The sequence below is a fragment of the Bos taurus genome, chromosome 18, assembly GCF_002263795.3.
Source record: "Bos taurus isolate L1 Dominette 01449 registration number 42190680 breed Hereford chromosome 18, ARS-UCD2.0, whole genome shotgun sequence".
In the NCBI taxonomy this organism is placed as follows: domain Eukaryota; kingdom Metazoa; phylum Chordata; class Mammalia; order Artiodactyla; family Bovidae; genus Bos; species Bos taurus.
In genome coordinates this window covers 25,990,241-26,014,605 of record NC_037345.1, presented here as the reverse complement: position 1 = coordinate 26,014,605, position 24,365 = coordinate 25,990,241, and the positions used below count along the sequence as shown (strand labels likewise).

General features: G+C 44.9%; 1 protein-coding gene across 1 annotated transcript; it reads left to right on the top strand.

Moving 5' to 3' along the window:
• Nucleotides 1-6,351: 6,351 nt before the first annotated feature.
• Nucleotides 6,352-19,606, top strand: CFAP20 (cilia and flagella associated protein 20; the record flags this gene model as incomplete). Its single annotated transcript, NM_001003905.1, is given in 6 exon segments — nucleotides 6,352-6,668; nucleotides 16,288-16,367; nucleotides 17,060-17,171; nucleotides 17,790-17,978; nucleotides 18,574-18,684; nucleotides 19,181-19,606. Coding segments are annotated over 6 exon segments (582 nt in total). The 5' UTR covers nucleotides 6,352-6,584.
• Nucleotides 19,607-24,365: the final 4,759 nt, after the last annotated feature.

Below are 24,365 nucleotides of genomic sequence, written 5' to 3'. Positions count from 1 at the left end.
TCAAAAGTAAGAATGCAGAGAGGTAGAAATGTTTTAAAATATTCCTGGCCAGAGGGGACTGGATGGTGGAATGCATGAGCAACTCTTTGCAGAATCTTCTGCAAACTTAATGAGCATCTCAAATGCATTGTTCTAAGTGAAGAAGCCAGTATCAAAAGGCTAGATGATTCTGTTTATATGACATTAAGGAAAAAGAAGCTTCCCTGGTGGCTTGGTGGTAAAGAATCTGCCTGCAATGCAGGAGACGAGGGAGACGAAGATTTGATCCCTACGTTGGGAAGTTCCCCTGGAGGAGGGCATGGCAACACACTCCAGTATTCTTGCCTGGAGAATCCTATGGACAGAGGAGCCTCGTGGGACACAACTGAAGCAACCTAGCACGCACGTAGGCACAGAAGCGGTAAAGCTGTTGGTATGGAGAACGGACCCACAGTTGCCAAGGGTTAAGGTTGGGGGTTGTGGGATTGGGGGGCTTGACTGCAAAGGGACAGATAGCATGAGGGAATTTGAGGGCGATGTATCCTAAACATGGTGATGGTTATATGACTTGGTCAAAACCACACCCAAAAGTGTACGTTTTAGTGTATGTAAGTTTAAAAATAAGTTTTCAAAAATAACAAAAATGTGCAGAGTCCCAACACAGTCCCCTTTGAACTTCTGAGATTAGCAGGAGCTTCATCTGTCCAGCACTGGCTCTTTTACCAGTGTCTTCGGATATAACCACTGGAGCTAGGATTCAGCGGTCTGCCAGTTGAGCACCTGTCATTCAGGTGCTCTTCCATCTTTGCTCCCAGCTAAGGGGTGACTCCAGGCACAACTTCTCATCTCATCACTATACCTCCCCGTTCCCGTCAGCAAGGAGGAGTGAAGAACAGACTGCCCTCCAGTGTGAGGCAAGTCCCTTGTGTCCTTTACTGGCCAGGTGCTTGGGGTTCTGGCCTCAGACTGACATGAATAGATGCTGTCCACTGGTTTTTCACAAGTAACTAGGGCTTTTGTGCACTAATAGGGATTTTTACATTTCCAGGTGGGTTTTTTTTAATATCTTAGTTATTAAACTGTATGATTAAAAGTCTAATTTGTCTTGTGTCTTTACAAATCCTGTTATAACTACCGACTGCTTTGTTTTGTATGTAAATCTGAACATTTATTTTGGTTCATCTTTGATCGATGTTCAATTAATTCAAAACTTAATGGGATAAACCAGCAGTCCCCCAAATTTTTGGCACCAGGGACCGGTTTCATGGAAGACAATTTTTCCATTGACCGGGGGTGGGGGGTGGTTTCAGCATGATTTAAAAGCATTTTTTACACACTTTATTTCTAATCTAATGCTACCACTGATCTGACAGGAGGTATCCGTACTGGTCCGAGGCCCAGAGGTTGGGGACTCCAGGGTTAAACTATACACGTTACCCACATACTTAATCTAGTTTCCTTAGACAGATTGAAAGTAAACCACATGTTTAATCTGTTTGATTTGCACAAACACTTCCCATAGTTTATATGAAAGACCTAAAATCTGCTGAAATCTTCCTAAGCATTCAAATACTAACATATCTAAGTCTAAACTCATAGATTTAATCAATCAAAATCTTTTGAACATTGTTTACAAACTTAATTAAACTTGCATAGCATTTTAAAATTATAATTACAGGTCTAGTTTCAAATTCCTTTAAGCATTTCAAATTAAATTCGAAGTACCAGATCCTCTAATCCTTTAAATGGGTTAACTATTTCAAATATCTTAAACAACAAAACATCACAATAATCAGAAATGTATTCCTCTGTTTGACATGTATTACTGACATTGTGTATTTGATCTACTTCCCATAATCTTGTATTTTGACACCTATGCCACCAAGGTGAGATATTCTGTCTAAACACAGGACTCTAATTCGTTCATGGCCAGAGATTCTGATCTGGGCACAGAATTGGTTGCTGCTTCTGCAGTGGTTCTACCCTCCTGCTTGTATTGGGTTAGCCAAAAAGTTCATTTGGGGTTTTCCCATACAAGCTAATGTATGAAAAACGCGAACAAAATTTTTGGTCAATCCTATAGTAATAGTAATGGGATTCTCAAGACCACCTCATATCTTTTCCCTCATGCAGTTACTTTACTTTTACATCCTCTGCATCTTTTAATGGCCTGATTAACCTCAGTTGAGCTTCTGCATACACTACTTAGATTGTAAGTACTACCTCATTAAATTCTGCTTTTTTTCATTTATTACTTTTTAAAACTGACTCATCCACCTTGCTCTAATCATAATCATTGAAGGAAGCAACATATCAAGATTTTTCATGTATTTAGTCCTTAGCTTTCTTGATGAAGAGAAAACAATCTTGAAGGAATAGAGTTGACCCTTGAACAACTTGGATTTGAACTACAGGGTTCACTTATATGTTGATTTTTTTCAATAATAAATACTACATGATCCACAGTTGGTTGGATCTGAGAATGCAGAACTGGCGATATGGAGGAAGCAGTCTATACAGAGGGACAATTATAAGTTACACACAGATTTCTGAGGAGTGGATTGGTGACCTTAACTGTGCTCTTCAAGGGTTGACTGTATAGTGTTTAATGCATGTTTCTGTGAGAGAGATAGGTGATTTTAGGTTAAATTTGTTCTACATTACTTTGAAAAGAAGGCAACGTCAGAGGTAACCATTTAGCACTAATCCATTCATTCATTCATTGTGTGTCTGTCATGCTGATACTGTGGTAGGTGAGGGGATACATGCCCAGAAGACACAGTCTGCCCCCAGAAGGAGCTTGCCGAAATCAAGTCTACAATAGGAGCAAACCCTCTCATTTATGTCCGCCATATCTTTGATCAAATCATCAAATCATCTTAGCCAAGGCTATGATCATAGTAAACTTTGAACCCCCACATAAGGAAAAACTGAACACAGTTTTCACGTGGATACTCACTGAGAACGAGTAGTTAAGAGAAGCAAGCACTTTCATTTTCTCCATCAGCTTGCTCGATTGATCTTGTTGGGTCCCTTCCAAGGCCCTGACAGGGGCCTTAGAAATTTATTCAAGTAGTTCATATGATTTTGTAAAATCTGCAAAGGTAAGCAGAAGATTTGAGTCTCATCAAAGCTGGATCAAAACAGAATTTCCTTCCCATCAGAAATAAAGTCAATAATGCAGGGTATATAGTTAAACATACCACATGTTTTTTTCTCCTTTTTAAACTTACAAAAAAATAAGACTCATGCAAAATAGAACTGATCAATCCCTCTGTTTGGAGGGCACAAATAAGGAGCAGTACTACTAGTACAAACAGCAGCACATATGTGGGTAAAGTTGCATGTTTTATGAACCATCAGTCATGATTCAATTCAGTTCAGTTCAGTCGCTCAGTCGTGTCTGACTCTTTGCAACCCCATGAATCGCAGCACTCCAGGCCTCCCTGTCCATCACCAACTCCCGGAGTTCACTCAGACTCACATCCATTGAGTCAGTGATGCCATCCAGCCATCTCATCCTCTGTCCTCCCCTTCTCCTCCTGCCCCCAATCCCTCCCAGCATCAGAGTCTTTTCCAATGAGTCAACTCTTCCCATGAGGTGGCCAAAGTACTGGAGTTCCAGCTTCAACATCAGTCCTTCCAATGAACACCCAGAACTGATCTCCTTTAGGAGGGACTGGTTGGATCTCCTTGCAGTCCAAGGGACTCTCAAGAGTCTTCTCCAACACCACAGTTCAAAAGCATCAATTCTTCGGCACTCAGCCTTCTTCACAGTCCAACTCTCACATCCATACATGACCACAGGAAAAACCATAGCCTTGACTAGACGAACCTTTGTTGGCAAAGTAATGTTTCTGCTTTTCAATACGCTATCTAGGTTGGTCATAACTTTCCTTCCAAGGAGTAAGCGTCTTTTAATTTCATGGCTGCAGTCACCATCTGCAGTGATTTTGGAGCCCAAAAAAATAAAGTCTGACACTGTTTCCACTGTTTCCCCATCTATTTGCCATGAAGTGATGGGACCGGATGCCATGATCTTCGTTTTCTGAATGTTGAGCTTTAAGCCAGCTTTTTCACTCTCCACTTTCACTTTCATCAAGAGGCTTTTTAGTTCCTCTTCACTTTCTGCCATAAGGGTGGTGTCATCTGCATATCTGAGGTTATTGATATTTCTCCCAGCAATCTTGATTCCAGCTTGTGTTCATTCTAAGAAACACCTGGAGTAACAGGCAAATTTGGCCTTGGAATACGGAATGAAGCAGGGCAAAGACTAATAGAGTTTTGCCAAGAAAATGCACTGGTCATAGCAAACACCCTCTTCCAATAACACAAGAGAAGACTCTATACATGGACATCCCCAGATGGTCAACACCTAAATCAGATTGATTATATTCTTTGCAGCCAAAGATGGAGAAGCTCTATACAGTCAACAAAAACAAGACCAGGAGCTGACTGCGGCTCAGATCATGAACTCCTTATTACCAAATTCAGACTTAAATTGAAGAAAGTAGGGAAAACCACTAGACCATTCAGGTATGACCTAAATCAAATCCCTTATGATTATACAGTGGAAGTGAGAAATAGATTTAAGGGCCTAGATCTGATAGAGTGAGTGCCTGATGAACTATGGAATGAGGTTCATGACATTGTACAGAAGACAGGGATCAAGACCATCCCCATGGAAAAGAAATGCAAAATATCAAAATGGCTGTCTGGGAAGGCCTTACAAATAGCCGTGAAAAGAAGCGAAGCGAAAAGCAAAGGAGAAAAGGAAAGATATAAGCATCTGAATGCAGAGTTCCAAAGAATAGCAAGAAGAGATAAGAAAGCCTTCCTCAGCAATCAATGCAAAGAAATCAGTCATGATTAAGAAGACTCAAATATCCTATTCTCTTAATTACAAAATGATATTACAAAACTGCCTTAAATAGAAGTGGTCAGTGTATGCATGCTGTCACTTTAGTCATGTCTGACTCTTTGCGACCCTATAGATTGTAGCCTGCCAGTGTCCTCTGTCCATGGGATACTCCAGGCAAGAATCCTTCTCCAAGGGATCTTCCTGATCCAGACAACTAACTCAAGTCTCCTATGGCTCCTGCATTGCAAGATTCTTCACCCCTGAGCCACCGGGGAAGCCTGATCACAGTAGGCACAACAAAACTTGGATGCCCCACCTGGTGAGTTCTGAAGACTTTAAATATAGAACAGGATTTGGACTTTACCCAGGGTCGGAGAAGGCAATGGCACCCCACTCCAGTACTCTTGCTTGGAAAATCCCATGGACGGAGGAGCCTGATGGGCTGCAGTCCATGGGATCTGAAGAGTCAGACACGACTGAGCAACTTCATTTTCACTTTTCACTCTCATACATTGGAGAAGGAAATGGCAACCCACTCCAGTGTTCTTGCCTGGAGAATGCCAGGGACAGAAGAGCCTGGTAGGCTGCCATCTCTGGGGTCGCACAGAGTTGGACACGACTGAAGCCACTTAGCAGCAGCAACAAGTTAACAGGAGAAGAGAATGTTGTAGGCTGACTGATATGGAGCCTGGAAGGAAGGCTGGAAACAGAGGGACTAGAAGTTCATACACTAGAGGCTGAGTGAATGATGGTTTCCAACATTTGATGTTTCTTCCACACTTGAAATATCATAGTTTATGTCTTTTAAAAACGGTTCTAAGAATTGATTAAAAAAACAAACAAACAACTGTTGATTCAACTCAACCAACTTTATTTTAATTGCATTAATGTCTGCATTTAAAGTTCAGACCTTCTTGTTTCTAATCACGCATTTAAGGTGGTAACTTTTCCTCAAGGATTGCTTTGACTTCATTCCGCGGGTTATGCTGCATATTCATAGCAACCCGGTCAATAATTAAAGCAATGATGCCTATAAGGCGTTTAGCACACTTACTGCGTAATACTGGTTAGCTGCTTTAACCTTATCCCGTACTCGGCCCACAGGCAATTATTTGTTAGTCTCAGGACTCCAGGTCCTGCCTTTCCCCACTTTTTTTCCGCTTCTAACTCCTCCTAGCCCCTAGTGGGCGGAACCTGGCCTTGACGCTCTTAGACTCCATCCCCTCCACGTTCCCTTGACACCACGCAGGTGCAAACCCATTCTGTTATCCTGTCTCCTTCCGCTTTCTAAAAGCGGCTCTGGGACAACGATGGGAAAATAGTCCCTCGGCAAGGGCGTTCTTTTCCCAAGGAGGCGGCACTAGGGCGGGGCTTAAGAGCGAAAGGAACAGGAAGTCCGTAATCCCCGTGGCGGGATTGGGCTCTGCGCTCTGAGGGGGCGGGCTCAGGTGAGCGGAGGGATTCATCTCTGGCGGCAGGAGGCCCGCCGCCTCCATTTAAGGAGGGGAGTGCGGTGCAGGCGGCAGTTGCTGTGGTTTTCCGTGTTGGGGTGGTTTTGTTTTCTTGGGAGCGTAGCTTCACGGACTTAGCGTCCTGCGTCCAAGTCCAGGTGTCTGTGGCCGCCGATCTGGACGTCAGGGGCTCAGCTTCCCTTCTTCGGACCAGCCAGCCCCCTGTTTTGCCTTTGCCAATTGGTGCCCATATTTAGGTCGGCTTTGGCGAGGCTGAGAAGGCCGCCGGCAAGATGTTCAAAAACACGTTCCAGAGCGGCTTCCTCTCCATCCTCTACAGCATCGGCAGCAAACCCCTGCAGATCTGGGACAAAAAGGTCAGGGACTGAGGGCGGCGGCGGGGCGAGGTCTCGGGGCTGGGTCTGGGGTGGCAGGTAGCTGTGACGAGCTGGGGCCTGGGGGAGGCCCGGCGATCTCTGCTGTGCCCTGGCCCCAGCCTGGGGTGATTGAGGCGCGAGGTGAGGGCATAGTGTAAGCAGCGGAGGTGCATGTGGGGTGGGCGTGGCTGGAGTTTAAGTGTCCTACAGCCGTGGTGTGGACCAGTGTCTCTCGCCGCAGACTTGACGGACATGCGGTTCTTTAGCTTCGATTTCCCCACTTACATGGTGGGGTTGGTAGTACCCATCTAACAGTGTGAAAAGCGTCAAGTCACATGAGGTTGCTTTGGGAAAGTGCAGATGAAAGAAACTGCTGTTCACTGATTTCACAAGTATTTACTGATATCCTGTGTTGTGCCAGGCTCTGTGCTGGGCACTGGACACAGAGCCATTGTCCCAGGCTCCCTTATAGAGGCACAGCCAGAACTCGGTTATGTTTGGGTTTCATTCATTTGCTCCCTTCCTCTCACTGATCCCAACGGAGCCGGAATTCAGTGGTCTTTGGCACCTGCTCCACACTCACTGTGACTTGGGGTCTGTGCTGTGCCTTCAGTGACTGATCTCCATCAGGAAAATTGTAAAATGGTGACAAGTCTTGTCTAGGTTAACGTGCTCAAAGCCAAATACAAGCCTCATCGTCTTTATTCAGGCATCCACTGGGTGATGCTTCCACTGACTCCAGAGGATGGTGACCCTGTCCACATTCTAGAGATGTTGATTAGGGGGCATGTGTGCCTAGCAATCTATGAGTTGGTTCTCACTTAACTACTGTGCTATTTCCTTTCTTATGCAAATTCTCAGTTTTCTGTACTCTTTTTAAAATAAAAGTTAATATAAAGCACTCTTACCATGGAAGACAGGTGACTTAGTACTGCACTCCTCCAAGGAAAATGGAGAGAGGTGGTATGTTGAATGCTGTTTTTATAGAGAAGGATGTGGGATCATCTAAATAAGCAGTTTACTGGCAATGAGGCCAACAATCTTGGATTTCATCTCAGAACAAGTCCTTGTTTTTGTCTTCCCACATCCACAGATGAAGGTTTTTCGGCCACAGAGAGACTGAGAACACAGACAGCCTTCTTTCTGCCTGTTGCTGCTACGGAATTCTTTATTCTGAGAGCAGCTTTTGGGGTGGTGTATTCACAGTGTCATTTTTATAAGACAGTTGAAAGATCTGAATGTAACGAGTTTGGCCTTATGCATGTGTGAGAAATCTGACCAGCTTCTCTTCTTTCACAGTGATTCTGTCCCCAAACTACATCTAATGCTGGGAATTGCTTTTTACACAAGAAAGCGGTTCCTTAGTTGCTTTCCTACATTACTGAGTTTGTCAGTTCCATGGTTTTGTTCACATTGGATTAAAAAACCTTGTAAACTCTGAAATTGCACCTCTACAAAGAGAGCTCAAAATGAGTGTACCTGGGAACTTTGTAAGCATGATGGCTTCTCAGCTGTTGTGGTGGTGGTTATTTAGTCGCTAAGTCGTGTCTGACTCTTTGCAACCCCATGGATTTTATAGGCAAGGATACTGGAGTGGCTGGCTTTTTCCTTCTCCAGGGGATCTTCCGGACCCAGGGATTGAACCCATGTCCCTTTCATTGGCAGGTGGATTCCTTACCACTGAGCCACCTGGCTTGCCTTAATTGTGGACTGTCCAAAGTCTGGAGAGAGTGGATTGTGTGCCAGTTGAAACAAAAGTGTCAGTAGGAGACAATTGAAATAGAGAATGGGACTTGATGTAGGAGAAGAGGTTTTCAGAGCAGGTCAAAGAACTTAAGTCCAATTCCAGTGTTAGAAAGGCTATTAAGAGTTCTATTAAGTGAAACTTCTATCAGAGTTGCCTTTTAACCCTTCTGGGCTTGATCTTTTGTGGTATGTTTTATTTTTCAAATGCAGTTTTTTGACTAGTCAACATGTTTACATACAGAATATAAAAGCAGAGTAACCATAGTGCACTGTGTCCCTTAACAACGCCACTAGAGGTCAGATGGTACCTTAATGACATAAACGTGTGTGAAAATATTGTTAGATCAACTGGCAGGGCTATGTGGAGTAAATTAAGCAGACATTTTGGCAAAGAAAACCTTTAGAGGAATTCTCATTTTAAGGGAAATTCTTGTAATAGGGAGTTAAATGTTTCTACTCTTTTTATTTAGATTGAAAAAGTGTTCATCTGTAAATTTTTCCCCTTGGGACAAGGGAAGGAAAGGAAGGAAAAAAGTGAAAGTTTGGGGCCAGATCCATAGGCTTTGGTATATGTATATGTGTGCCTTTTCTCAGCTATATTACGAAGTCCTCAGACAGTGTTGGGAATCCAGTCCAGAAGGGGAAACGCTGGGAATTGATATACTTAACAAGGATTTATTGAGCAACAGCTAAGTGAGGCATTGTGTAGATTTGGAAAGATAGAGTTAGAGAAGACATTTTCCCCACTCCCATGATTCTGAATAAGGCAGAGTTATAATAAAGAAAGGAAGGATAGTCCACACTTACCTAGAAATGACCCTGCCTCCTGCCAGTAGGTGCATTTTGGCTATAACTGCCTGTTTTTAGTTATTACATATTTTGATTTCACAAAACTTTACTATTCTCCTTCCTGAATTTATAGAGAGAGTTTCTGTCATTTGTTTATAGTGAAAAACAGTCTTGGAAAAATTAGGTTTGGTTTCTGTTTAGGCTCTGTGTCTTGTGAATGTGAGAAGTGAATGCCATAGTCATACTCATTTTGTGGGTGTGGCTACATTTACAATATCTGCGTTTATCTGACACACTGAAGTTAGCCCTTCCCCCATGTCATCCTTCAGCTCTCAGCTTAAACATTATTTCAGTGGGAACTTCAGTTATGTCTCGGGTGTGCTCCTGTGGTGTTCTGTATCACACCGTATGGCAGTTGCCTATTTACTGTATATCTTCCGCTAGACTACAGGTTCCTTAAGGGGAAGACTAGTATCTCACCTGGAAACCCCAGTGCTGGGTGTTGTCGGACACCTTGAATTTGTGTCCTGGCTCTGACGTAATGTCCTGTGCTGTGTAACCTTGAACAATACTTCACTCAGTTCTCTCATCTTGTAATAACGCCACCTGCTTCTCCTGGTTATGATGATTAAATGAAGAGGTATATAAATGCTTAGCAACAGTTAGGGCATACAGTATTAAATAAAGCAGGGAACTGAGGCATTTGCTCAAGAGTAAAGGAATAGTTTATAACTGAGCCCAATATTGAGATGCCTAGAACAGGAAGTCCAGTAAATTCAGACTTCTGAAATTAGGATAATTTAGTCATTGTGCCATGGCTTTCCCAGTCCAAAACCTTAACATGGCTCTCAGGACACATAGCCTGTGGGCTGGTACTTGCTTAACTAGCTCTCCAGGCTCACCTCCCCATCTAGCAGTGACTTCCTACTGAGCTGAAGGAAGCCTCTCAGCTTCAGGCTTTTGCACTTGCCGGCCCCTCTGCTGGGACCCACTTCTTCTTTTCCGCCTTTATTAGTCTTAGGTCACAGCTCAAAGGCATTTCCTCAGGTTAGGTTAATTTATATCCACTTCCATTTCCTTTTCATCAAACTTGAAATTAGTTTCTCAGGATCTATACTCCTGGCTGAATGGTAAGCTTCCTGATAGAGACCTTTGTAGTTTTTCAAACCAAGAATTTAGGAGAAATTAGGGGCTTTCCCGGTGGCTCAGCAGTAAAGAACTCACCTGCAATGCAGGAGACGAAGGTTTGATCCCTGAGTTGGGAAGATCCCCTGGAGGAGGGCGTGGCAGCCCACTCCAGTATTCTTGCATGGAAAATCCCACTGACAGGGACAAAGGAGCCTGGGGGACTGCAGTTCCTGGGGTTGCAGAGTCAGACACTCCTGAAGTGACCGAGCACACACACGCTGATGGCTTAGGGGGTAAAGAATCCACCTGCAATGCAGGAGACACAGGTTCAATCCCTGGGTCGGGAAGATCACCTGGAGGAGCAAATGGCAACCCACTCCAGTGTTCTTGCCTGAAAAATCCCACGGACAAAGGAACCTGGTGGGCTACAATCCAAAAAGTCACAAAGAGTCAGACAGGACTGAGTGACTAAACACAAACACATATCAGGGATTTCTTAACAATCCCTTAACTTCTGGGATCAGCAAATACTACATTATTAAAGGGCTCTTTATGTTTAATGTAAACATTACTTCTGATTTGTAAAGAAAATACCAGGAGATTCCATTCCCACTTAGACCGGTGTAAAACATATAACTTTTAGGCTTTACCGGCAATATCCTTAAAGTCTGCTACATGAGATTGATAATTCATAATAAGCGTCTCTATCTTTCTTTCCTCTCATCTTGTCTTTTTCTCAGCTGCTGCTGATCCTCCACATTCCCAGAGGATTAGAACCATAGTTTTTGTGGTTGTTGCTGGAAGATATTAGATTCCCATTCAGTTCCTAATTTTAAAAATGAATGAAGGCTCTCTGCAGAAAAAAAAGTCCCCACACCCTAGTTTTTAATTAGCAAACCGTGTTAGCACACGTTAAATTAATGCAGTTTCCAATAGTAGACTTGAGAGCGTTTGGACATGAAAGTAGTAGCACTTTTTTTTTTTTTCAGACTATCCCTGAGTCAGTCTGAGGATGTTCTTCATTATTCCAAGTGATAGCTTTTACTGTAATTGGGCAAAGGCCTGGGTTTTACACTTGCCCTTCCAAGGCATTGTTAGGAAGAGACTGGTTATGGTACACAGAATCATCTTTACTTTAAAAGGCTGCTTGTAAATGCAGAGTCGCCTGTCTGCTGTTTGGTTAGTCCCTGTTAAGTGCCGCAAAGGGAGAGAAGCCTTTGACCCGCTGGCGCCTGCAAGGCCCAGGCCTTGAGACCGCTATGCCCAGCTCTCCCCACAGAGGTCTCCCTCTGCCTGTTTTCTGACTTAGAGCCCAGCCCCTAGCTCAGGGTGGAAACTTTGCCGCTGAAATGGACAGCTCTAAAGGCTTAATGTAAATTGGAACATGTGTCATTAAGACTAGGATGCCAGATGGCCCAAGGGCTCAGCTGTCTGCCACGATAAGTGGGTGGGGCCAGAGAAGAGAAAAGTGGGAGTAGGGAGTGGATACAGCTCCTGTTATTTTTAAAGCAGCATTGGACAGCCTCCTCCCCATCCCAGTAGTATTTTCCCCGCCTCAGCGTGACCCTCCTCCCTAGGGCTTACTTTGGGAAAGAAAAAAAATCAGTGTTCTTTATTAGTTGCCCCAGCAACCATGGAAAGCCTGGGAGAGTGATTGCAAAAAAGGGCTTGAAGGCTCCCTTTTGCTGTCTGCAGAGGCTGAGACCCATTCTGATGGCTAATTGCTAGTAGCCTGGGGTTCTGAAGCTTCTAAAGTACCTCCAGCTCATGGGTAGGGGTGGGAGTGGGGGTAGGAGGGGAGGTGTTCATGAAATTAAAAAATGTAAGATTGGCTTTATTTTTTATTATTATTATTTTGGAGGAATGAAACACTCATAAGTCACACTGCAGGAACCTGTCATGAAATAAAAAGAATTAGCAAGTCAGAGGGCTTTCCCAATGGCTCAGTGGTAAAGAATCCACCGGCAATGCAGGAGATGCAGGTCGGATCCCTGGGTCAGGAAGATCCCCTGGAGGAGGTAATGGCAACCCACTCCAGTGTTCTTGCCTGGAGAATCCCATGGACAGAGGAGCCTCGTGGGCTATGGGTCCATGGGGTCGCAAAGAGTCTGACATGGCTGCAGCTACTGAGCACACACTCACAGCAATTCAGAAACAAAAGATACTTTCTAATTTAGATGAAGGAAGTAAAATAAAACCTACTTTCACCACAAGCAATAAATGCCGCCTCTTGCGTTTTATCTTCTTTTCACAGCGAGGCCTGCCTAGTGGCCTCTGAACTGGAAGGAGGTAAGGAAAGGAAGTTGATACTTTCTGAGGCCACGTATCTTATTATCCATGTTTGTCAGAAGCTGGACTGAGGAGGGGGTTGCTTCCTGGAAGACCTTGACAAGCTAAGGCAGTGACAGGCAGATTGCCAGGGAGGTTGGGAGGCCTTGCCCCAAATTGACCACCTCTCTTTCTCCTTTGATCCTAGTTTGAGAGCCTAGAGAAAGGTTTTGGGAGGTTTCCTACTCTTTAACTGCTCATATCTCTGGTTAATTGCACCCATCCCCACTCCACTCTTTTCTTCCAGTGAATTTGTATCTATAGTGCTTAAAACTTAATGAAGAAGAAAAATCATAATTCACTAAGAAATTAATTCAATTTGTTTTTAAAGCTCTGGCAGCTTGTGATATGACCGTACTTGCTTTTCTTCTTTGAGGATTGAACTTTGCTCTTGGGCATAGCTCTATTTAGACTCTTCTCACCACTGGGCAGGTTAAAACTCTAGAGAAACTGGTGGGTATTCCTTCAAAAAAAACTGCCTTTTCTCCTCTGGGTTTTTGAGTTTTTATGGGCTGCATTAACTAATTTTGTAAGAATTAAGTTTGTGAGTGTGGATGTTGATGTGAAAGAAATTTCTCTTAAGAAGCTCTGACAGTCCAGCTTTAACTTGCCTCTGGGCCAGAAGTCTGTAAGAATACACAAAGTCTGTTTTGGCTTTTAGTCTGTTGGCTTCTGCTTGCAGTATAAGGCATTGTTTTCTTCTGTAAAGACCTGAGTGGTCACATTTACTGGAGTGAAGTCGTATGCTGTAAACTTTGAGATGGGCAGAAGGCAAGTTTCCTAACATTTCCTCCCTGTGTAATCTGGCAGAATTTTCTGAAGTTGAGGGAAGCTTCCTGTCCACTGTGATCTGAGAGACCATCCAGGATGTAAGATCTGAGGTCACGCTGCTTCTTTTTTCTTTTAATTTGGCTGTGCCAGGTCTTGTTTGCAACACCAGGGACCTTTCATTGTGGCATTCGAACTCTTGGTTGGGAGTTCACATGTGGGATCTAGTTCCCTGATAAGGGATCGAACCCAGGCAGCCTGCATTGGTAGTTCCACTCCTAACCACTGGACCACAGAGGTGGTGGTCCAGTGTGACCAGGAGGTCACACTTTTAAACAATGTTGGATAAATTGCAATGTGTTGCCTTTTAGCAATAGTAGTTTCTGGACCCTGATTGCTTAATTCTTTGTTTTTACCCATCTGTTTGGTTTGTTGCATTCTGTACCTTTTTAAGAAAGAATGAAGTTACTCTTCAGAGAATAATTAGTGGTGTGTTATAAAATTAGTGGGGTACTGTCAGTTCTTATCAATATGACTACATCATATTATATGGAAGAATTTCTGGATGAATTCCTCCTTTACCAGCGAGTCAGCCTGATTTTCCACAGCAGCTGTGGGCTAGCAAATAGAGGAGGAATATTGCCACTTTGGGAGCATTTATGTGGGGAATGAGGTGGGCAGTGTTGGCATGGGCTACACAGATCCAAGCCTTTGTGCTCTTAATCTCCTCTGGAAAGAGGCCCGGAATTCAAAGCAGGAGGGCACTGGATGTTGCCAGCTTTGATTGAGCTTCAATGTGGTGTCTGTGACTTGAGAATCCAGAAATGCTGCCTTGGCAGAGACCCGGGGCCCATGCACCCAGCATTCTGTTTCTGACAATGGGTCCTGAAGGGTGATTTGTGGGAAGGCATTCTTGATGCTGGCAACTGCACTGTCTTTGCGATATACCCTGGGATCTCTGGCCTCCCATAATAGTCCATGGTGGATATGTCATCCAGGAATTTTTAAAAAACCCTCCTTGAATCTCTTCAGATGTGCCAACTCTTAGCGTGACAAATTCCAGAAGTCAGCAAATATTTGAATGCTTAGTTGATGCCTAGCAGAGTACTGAGCATTGTAGAACATACAGTGTTTCATGCTCTATCCTTACCGTTGTGCTTATACTTTTTGGAGGCGACAAAATTCAGTTACATCTTGCAGAAAAAGATGGGCAGTAATACCCAATGTCACCTGGGGAATACCAAGCACACCACAAGTGGATCAAATTCACAGTAAACGAGCTCACAGAGGCTGAGGTCTCAAGACAGAATGCCATGTTACCAGTAATCCATGTTGAACAGTGTAACTGTCAGAGTCAGTGCGGTATTCTCTCCCTATACGCAAGTCTGATGGCGAGCCACGTGATAATCACTGACTGTGACGGCGCAGGCAGCCGCTTTCCCTCTACCCATTAAGAGACCATGTGCTCACCTTTCCGGTGCATGCAGTTCTAACCCTGCTTGATCTTTTTCATGTGTTAGTTAATACTTTCAGCCTGAAGAGGCAGCCCCATCTCAGAAGTGCCTCCGTGTGCCTCTGTTCTGTCCATCTACAGTGCTTGAATGTAATACTTGAAGATAATTGTGCTTTCCTAAATAATTTTTGAGAGGAGGAGTCCATACTGCATATTGATTCCTCTCCATCATATACCCCTACATATGCCACAAACAGTGCAAAACAACGCAGGGTGAGGTGCTGAATCACGTAGTCTGGGCTGCATGAGCCAGAGAAGCAAATCAGAGAGAAGAGAGGTCAGTGTAGGCTGACAGTACTAAAGAAGGCGTCTGTGTGTGGCTCAGATGGGACTTGAGGTCATACTTGAAAAAGTAGAAACTTAGGGAAGAGAAGATATGGAAGCGTGAAGTCAGAGTAAACCTCGGGGAATAATATGTTCACTTTTGGGTTGCCACCCTCCCTGTCAGTGACACTCAGCATTTGACCTTTCTGGCCAAAGAACCATCTGTGTGAGGCAGTATCGGGCAGTGGAAAGCCTGGCTGTTACTCCTGCCTTCCTTACTTAGGGCTTGTCATCTGCACTCCCTGCCTCTCAGTGTCCACATCTGTCAAGTGGAAACAACACCAATGACCTTGTGATTTTTTTTTCCACATTTATTTGTTTGTTTAATCTTTTGGCTGCACTGGGTCCTTACTGCTGCTTTCGGGCTTTCTGTGGTTGCAGCGAGCGGGAGCTAGTCCGTGCAGTGGACGGGCTTCCCATTGTGGTGACTTCTCTTGTTGTCGAGCACAGGCTCTAGGTGCATGGACTTCAGTAGGTGCAGCACAGCACGTGGGCTCAGTTGTTGCAGCTTCCGGGCTGTAGAGCCACAGGCTCATAGTTGCAGCTCATGGGCTCAGTTGCACCACATCACGTGGAATCTTCCAGACCAAGAATCAAACCGGTGTGTCCCCTGCATTGGCAGGCAGAGTCATATACCAGGGAAGTCTGACCTTGTGATTTTTGTTGTCGGTCTTGTTAGGACTGAGATTGCTGCTGTTGTTAGGAATGTTCCTAGTGCTTAGCAGACACTTGGTAACCATTAGCTACATTGAAATTGAATTGATTTCTTTGGGAAGAAATTGGTCCTGATTTATAGATGGCCCAGCTATCTGCAGTTCCTGTGGTGGGTGATTGGGCCCTATCTAGAGGTAATTGCGTGGCTTATTTACATAGAAGCTTCAACATATCATGTCACAAACTTCTGTGTTAATGCCTCTTGGACTACTGTAGTTTTCTTTAAATAGTTGCATTCAGCCTTCGAAATCTTAACAAAATTTTTGCCAAATATTTCAGTACTCACCAGTTTAATTTTCTACCTTGTAGGTACGAAATGGCCACATCAAAAGAATCACTGATAATGACATCCAGTCCCTGGTGCTAGAGATTGAAGGAACAAATGTCAGGTAGGTTGCCAGCCTGTTCTCCCAGAGACGTTGTATGCCCAGAGGCAGCACATCACAGAGGCTGATAGCGGGGACTGCAGAGCGAGACTGTCCAGTGTGAATCCCGCTCTGCTGCTTAGGGCTCACCCTGGGCAAGTCACTTTATCCCTCAGGCTTCAGTTTCCTCATCTGTAAAATAGGAATAAGAACAATACATCTTCCTTAGAGAATTATTGTGAAGATTAAATAAGTGAATATATATAAAACCTGCTTAGCACATAGTAAGGGCTATGTAAGCCTTAGTTATTAATATTTAACCCCAGTGTTTTTGGGGGGAAGTTGAGGGTATTACCAGAATCACCCAGTGGGTGGTCAGTGTAGTTTTCAGTGTTACAGTGGTCTTGGTTTTGGTTTTCTTTCACTTAATAGTTTCTTAGAACAGAATTAAATCTTTTCTCACTGGAAGAACTTCATCCGATCTGCTGGCCTGGCTTTCGCTTTTCAGATACTTTCTTCTTGGTATCTAGCGCTGTGTTAAGCTTTTGTTTCAGAGTCTGGCACTTTTTTTAGAAGCATTAGCTTAACTTAAGGGTTAAGGGATCTTTGGATCTTTTAGATCTGCTTTCCAGCTTACCTTATTGGGCTGTTACTGCTTTGCCTATCACAAAGGAAGAGGCTGGTGGTGTGTTTATTGGTGTTTCCTCTTTCTACAGCACCACGTATATCACATGTCCTGCAGACCCAAAGAAAACACTGGGAATTAAACTTCCCTTCCTTGTCATGATCATCAAAAACCTGAAGAAATATTTTACCTTTGAAGTACAGGTAAGCATATGCATGTGAATCTGTACACTCTCGACTATACCAGAGAGGTGGCTGGTCAATTTATGGGAAAAAAGTAACCGTAGGAAAGTATCTTTATCCTTTTGAATGTATTCTTTTCTGCCTCTGCTGTACACTTGATTCTGCCATTATTATTATGACATAATTTCAGTATTAGTAATCTGAGTTTCATGCCAAGTTTTAAAAGAAGCAGTAAAGCATCCAGAAAATCTAATCAATAGTTCAAAGATTTCAAAGCTTGAGTATTGGAAGAGTATCTATCTGGGAAGTTACTATTTAATATCAGGCTGGCTATTGTTGGTCTCTAGTCTAGCATTTTTAATTTTTCAAAGGGAAGAATGTTTATGGAATCATGCTATGGTCTGAGGGCCTGATGCATGTGTCATATGTCATAAGCAGCTGATGTCGTCCTGGCAACAGACAAGATAAACTCACTATTTCCGGGCCATCTGCATCCAGTGTGACCCATGTGGGTCTGTTTATTCTCCCTTGGGTCTCAGCCTTGGGAAACCAGGCTGTGGGAGTTTCAGGTCCTGGTCTTACCAAGGTTGTTTGCTCCAAGATGGAATTACTGTGATTCTTCCTCTCCATATTTCGTAGGTACTAGATGATAAGAACGTGCGTCGGCGGTTTCGGGCAAGCAACTACCAGAGCACCACCCGGGTCAAGCCCTTCATCTGTACCATGCCCATGCGGCTGGATGACGGCTGGAACCAGATTCAGTTCAACCTGTCAGACTTCACTCGGCGGGCCTATGGCACAAATTACATTGAGACCCTCAGGGTGCAGGTACTGGCTCCTTTTCAAGAGGGAGCCCCAGATGGGAGAGGGGGCTGCACTCTGTTTGCTCCGAGCTTGTGACCTAGGTGGCAGAACTCTGTGGCTTTCTGGCTAGAGTTCCCAAGTCACCGTCCAGGGGGCTTTAACCTCAGAGGCTCAGGACCTGTTCAGGCATCGGCTCAGCAATAGTAGGGAGTGTGGGGGTGATGTAGTCACTAAGTTGTGTCCAGCTCTTGCAACCCTATGGACTGCAGCCCACCAAGCTGCTCTGTCCACGGGATTCTCCAGGCAAGAGTACTAGAATGGGTTGTCATGCCCTCCTTCAGGGGATTTTCCTGACCCAGAGATCCAACCCACACCTGCATTGCAGGCGAATTCTTTACCGCTGAGCCACCAGGGAAGCCTCATGGTGGAGAATACAACAAGCAACTTCTCCCTCTTGTCAGAATCTCCGCCTAAGCCAAGCTGAGGAGATGCCAAAGAGATGACGCTTGTGACAGCACCATGCAGGGTGAGGGGGCTGGAGGAGAGTCAGGAAAAAAAGGAAGACAGTCATTATTTGCCTCTTACTTTAAGAGACTTATTTTAAGTCTTGCATCCACAGATCCATGCAAACTGTCGCATCCGACGGGTTTACTTCTCAGACAGACTCTATTCAGAAGACGAACTGCCAGCAGAGTTCAAACTGTATCTCCCAGTTCAGAACAAGGCAAAGGTGAGCCGGCTTTCCTCAGAGGAAGGCCAGATAGTGAGTTGGAGAAACTGTGTCCCCGGAAAGGGCTCCGTTCTACAAGGTCAGGTGCAGACCCTCTCTCTGTTGACATGGAGTATGGAGGGCCTTTACATCAGAAGATCTTAGGCCTGCTACCAGCAGGGAGTCAGGAATAATCCCATGAGCTGCTGCCTCACCTCCGTGAAGTGACCCTGCCCCTTTGGGGGGCATCCTGCTTCTTCCTGCTCCCAGGCCTTCCCTGAAGAATATCTTCCATCTGAACCTCTTCATCAGCCCCAATTGTTATCAGCCGACCCCTCCCCTCTGGCACAATGACGGGCGCTTCTGGGCCTGCCCACTGCTGACACGTATGCACCGCCCTGTGGGCCAGCATCCCCTTGAGTGTCCCTAGGGGTAGGGGGTCGCTGCCATTGACCATCTATTTTCTAATAACTTAAACTGATGCATTTGTTCTTTTTTTTTTTTCTTTTCCCTTCAGCAATAACTGGAACGCAGCTCAAGGGATAGACCCTGGATATGACTCTTAGTTTAAAAAGGAAACTATCTGGAGGACAATGCAAAAAAACAGATATTTGTATTAGTTCACTCTGCTGTGATTCTTTTACCTACTGTTTGGCGTCCCTTGTCGTGGACGCCAGTGACTATGCCATGCGTTGTAAGTACAGTGGGGGATAAGCCGTCCTTTGATACGTGAATGCTGGAGTGTATCTCGGTTCCTGCCTTGATGTGTGGGGAGAGAGATTTACCACGAATTTACAGAATTAAAGATGGTCCCGTAAGGCAGTTTCAGACCGATATTTCTTCCTACGGTTTGTTCTTTCTTTTATATGTTATCTAAATATATGTATATGCTGTGTAGTGCTCATAATCTGGAAATGAATAAAATGTTATATTCTTGGTTTGTAAATTTGTTCTTGGTTTGTGTGTTGGTTTTTTTTTAATTGGTGACATTTCTCTTTCTTTATGGTATGAAAATAGAACTCTTTGCGAAGAACATCCCATACATTCATGTGGTGAAGTAGCTTGCAGTAAGCACTGAAAGAACAGGACGTCTATAGATGCTGATTTGGAACAACCCCCAAGATAAACTAAATGGGAAGAAACATGAATAGCATATCACCTAGAATCATCTTATCCTGGGGGGGCGGGTCTCAAGTGGAGCTTTAGACAAAACGGCGTATGTGCCAGATTGCTCTTAAACCCCCTGGGAAGGGGTCACGTTGAAGCCTCACCTGCCCTTGTGTGACCATCAGCACGTCCAGTGTTCCTCAGCATTGGAACTGATCACCGCCTCCTTGTTTGAGCTCCAGATGAAGTACTTGCCTTGAGTTTAGGAACCTAGAAGAAAAGTGTTTAAAAAAACCACTGGACTCACTTGAAAGAACTGACATCTTAACACCACTCTCCCAGCTCCCAGTTACTCTAGGGCATGTGCCTGGGGCTAGTGAAATGACCCTGCCACAGACAGCTGAGTTTACAAAAGTTGACCCCTTAACACAACTCTACCGTATGGAATATTTCTGGAGGGAAAACAGTTTGGGGGCGGAGAAGAGCCTATGTAACTACACCTGCAAGATCTCACAGGATGCATAAGAACTGTGCAGTGATTACTACTGGAGAGAATGGTGCTTTTGCTTATATACTTTTTTGTGTGTTCAATACTATAAAAAACATTTTCTTTGAGGTCGTATTTAGTAATAACATTTCAAAGTCAAAAAACAACAAAAGGCCACCCTGGATATCGTGCTCTCACCGACCTTCCCCCGGATTTGGCTTCATCCCACAGGATAAGACTGGAATTGTGGGCATTTTTACTTTGATTAGAAGTTAAAAAAAAACAACAGGGCTGAATTGGTCACTACCGTGGCTGCCTCCTGAGAAGTTAAGTGGCAAGGAGCCCTGTTGTCCCACATCCTTACTCTGCACTGTGCACTCTGGGTAAGCGTGGCTGAGACTGAGGATGTGGAGGCCTGGAGGGGAGGGTGCCTTGCTGCTGCCTCAGACACTCACTGAGTTCTTGTTTCTTATGGTTGTCGGGGGCCTGACACTGAGGTAGGCTCAGCCAAGATGACTTTGCCTTCCTCATCTGCTAACCAAATGGAGCCACCTTCGCCACGGTCACTCTCCTTGGAGAGTCACCACGGCTCTGTCACAGAGCACCCGTCGGCCCAGGTGACAGCCTGCTCTCTCAGGGCCACCCCCAGTCACATCTGAACATTGACTCTGCTTCTCCATCCTTAAACACCCAAGGGTTCCCGTGCTTAGACTCCGTGTGTCTGTCCTGAGCCTTCTGGGTTACAGAGGAATCCTCAGAAATGGGTGGGGGTGGGGCACTCTGGGACGTCAACAGAGTTTCTTGTCTCTGGCCGCTGTGTGGTGAAATCTCCCCTCCAATCTGGAGTCTATTGTGGGATGAAAGCTGCTTTTGTGGAGGCGAGAAAACTCGGTCAACTTCTCATCTCTCTCCGGTGCCGGGACATCGGCGGAGCGCTCCTGGAAGTCCGGAGAAACACAGTAACGCACTCTCCTCCACACAGAGCCCCTTTCTCCCCCAGGCCCTTGTCAGACTAAGTACGGGGATTACCTCACCACCCTCTTCAGGGTGGAAGGCGGCAGCTGTTGACTTCACAGATGCTTCACATATCCATCCAAGAGGAAGTGAGGGGGTGTGGAGGGTGATGGGATGTATTATCTAAGCTGGACCCCGGCCAACGTGAACTGTGGCACCAGCGACGGCCCCTGCCCCTCCAGTCTCCAGCTCCCTAGGAAGATGACGACAGCTAATTATGGGGCCAAGGGAAGGAGGAAGGAAGGGACAGGCTGCAGGGCCCAGAGGCCTCCTGCACGGAGCTGGGGCCAGAGTGACCTTAGAATGAGGAAACTGGAGCAGGCAGGGTCACGTTAGCTGGCTCCTTGGAAGCCATGGTGTGTGTTTTAGAAGGAGTTCCCTCCCAAATAGGAGTGTTGGTTAATTGGTGTGAACTTGAATGGACAGCCACGCAGTTGTTCCCAACAGGGCCCATCTAGGGGGACAGCCTACCTGCTACGGTAACCCTTATTTGCTACCAGCATGTTCACTGCTTCCTCACAGCCAGCCCAGTAAGACTGACGGTGCTGGTCCAGCTGCCTCCTGGGGCATTTCTCAAGGAGGCAACTATGCCAGAGAACAGCCCCCCAAGCTGATTTCCTTAGCTCCTCGGCAGCATTAGCCAAAATCAAGTGTCAGGAATTCACTGGAGAAGATGTTGGAGCTCTTCCTGTCTAGCCCTCTCTTCCCACATTTTGCTGATGAGGACACTGTAACCTAGAGAGCGTCGGGCTGAGCGACTCTTATGGTGGCAGGCATGGAACACGGACACAGAACCCTCGTGGGAGTCATATGCCATCCTTGTCCTCCTGTACGCTGGCATTCCCCTGCTTCCTCCGTGGCTGGCTGTCCTCTTTGTAGAGGCGTTGATGGGGCAGATAATGCCTTTGTCGGGGGATATCCTAGAGGTCCAGTGGCTAAGACTCCAAGCTTCCAATGCAGGGGACCCGGGTTGAAACGCATGTCAGGGGACTAGATCCCACATGCTGCAACTAAGAGTTTGCAAGCCATCGCTAAAAGATCCTGCCCACTGCAACTAAGACCCGGAGCAGTCAAATAAACAAAAATACTGTAAAAACAAACAAAGATAATGTCTGCCTGGGAGGCTGGGCCAGGCTAGAGCTGGCTGCTCAGGAAGACTAGACTCAGCTCTGCCTCTGCGGTGAGGGTTCGCCTGGGGTGTTCCTTCATGGTTGCACTTTAGCTGAACTTCAGGGCCTGAGGCTGAGGATAGAAAGCTGTGGGGCAAAGGTTTGTGTTTAATGGATTGTAAAAGTAGCATAGGCTCATGCAAAATTCAAACAGTACACAGAATATGGAGTAAGATAAAGTCACCGTTCCCATTCCTTAACTGAAAGTATTTGAATGGACCAGAATGACTTTTAACTACTTTACATGTATTTGTTTTACTGAATTATCACGACACTGAAATAGAAACTATTATTCTTATTTTACTGATGAGAAAACCAAGGCCCAGAGATTACTGTGTCCAAGCTCACACAGTGGTGGTAGAAGCAGGTTTCAACTCATGCGTCTGTGCTGGGCTCTTAAATCACTTGACTTCTTTAACTTGCTGTTTCCTCCTAAGAATAGCCTTATGATAATACACATGAAACTTACCTAAGAGCTGGGTGGGGCGAGGTGTCCACCTATGAACAATAGATTAGATCTCTTGTGTTAACTTCACCCAAGGGAATACTATGCAGCCATGAAAAGGGACAAATTCCAGCTAGGTGCAACAACAGAAGAACCACATGACCATAAAGCAGCGTGAAGACAGCAAGGCGAAGTATAGTAGGGATGATTCTACTTCTATACAATTTTTAAATAGACAAAACAATTTATTGTTTAGGATGCATTTATAAATGACAGTCTATACAGTAGTCCCACTTTATCCACAGTTTTGCATTTCCTGGTTTCAGTTCTCTGTAGTCAACTGCAGTCCAAACATTTTAAATGGAACATTCCAGAGATAATTCAATCTTAAATTGTGGGGCATTCTGAGTAGCATGATGAAATCTTGTACCTGGGATGTCCAGCCGTCACCATCGTTTGCCTCTGACCATCCACCATGGACATTGTCATGGCTTCATGACACAGGATCACCTGAAGAAGATGATTCTCCACCTGACATTATCAGGTCAGTAGTAGCCTAATGCTGTGTCACCCACCTCACTTCCTCTCATCAGGTAGGCATTTTATCATCTCACATTGCAAGAAGAATGAGGAGTATAGTACAGTAAGATATTTTGAGAGAGACTGCATTCACATAACTTTCATTACAGTGTATTGTTACATATGTTCTATTTTATTATTTGTCCATCTCTTACTGTGCCTAAAGTATAAATTACACTTTATCATAGGCATGTATTCTGGAGAATGAAATGGTAACCCACTCCGCTATTTTTGCCTGAAAAATCCTGTAGACAGTGGAGATTGGGTCTACAGTTGAATGGGTCACACAGAGTCAGACACGACTGAGTGACTAAGCACAAGCATAGGCATGTATATATCGGGGGAAAAGTAGTATATATAGTAGTATATATAGGGTTTCAGGCATCCATGGTGAGTCTTGGAACGTACTCAGTGGTAAAGAATCCACCTGCCAATGCAGGAGACCCAGGTTCGATACCTGGGTCAGGAAGATCCTCTGGAGGAGGGCATGGCAACCCCCTCCAGTATTCTTGCCTGGAGAATCCCATGGACAGAGAAGCCTGGTGGGCTATATAATCCATGGGGTCGCAAAGTGTTGAGCTCACGCTTATTACAGGGTTTCAGGCATCCACAGGGTGTCTTGGAATGTATCCCTTTGGGGACTCCTGTAGCAACAGGCAGAAGACTATCTCAAAACTCAGGAGAGCGCTTTGCCTAGAGGTGGGGGACGAAAGTGATGGGGGAGGCACTCTAGGGGCTTCTCAGGACTATCGATGCTTTATTTCTTAACATCTTTACTCATAGATGTTTGCTTCATTACTATTTGAATTACACACACCATTGAATATATTCTTCTGATTATGTTTCTCAATTAAAAAAAAAGTCAAATTTAGATGACTTAGCCCTAGCTTATTAAAATGCA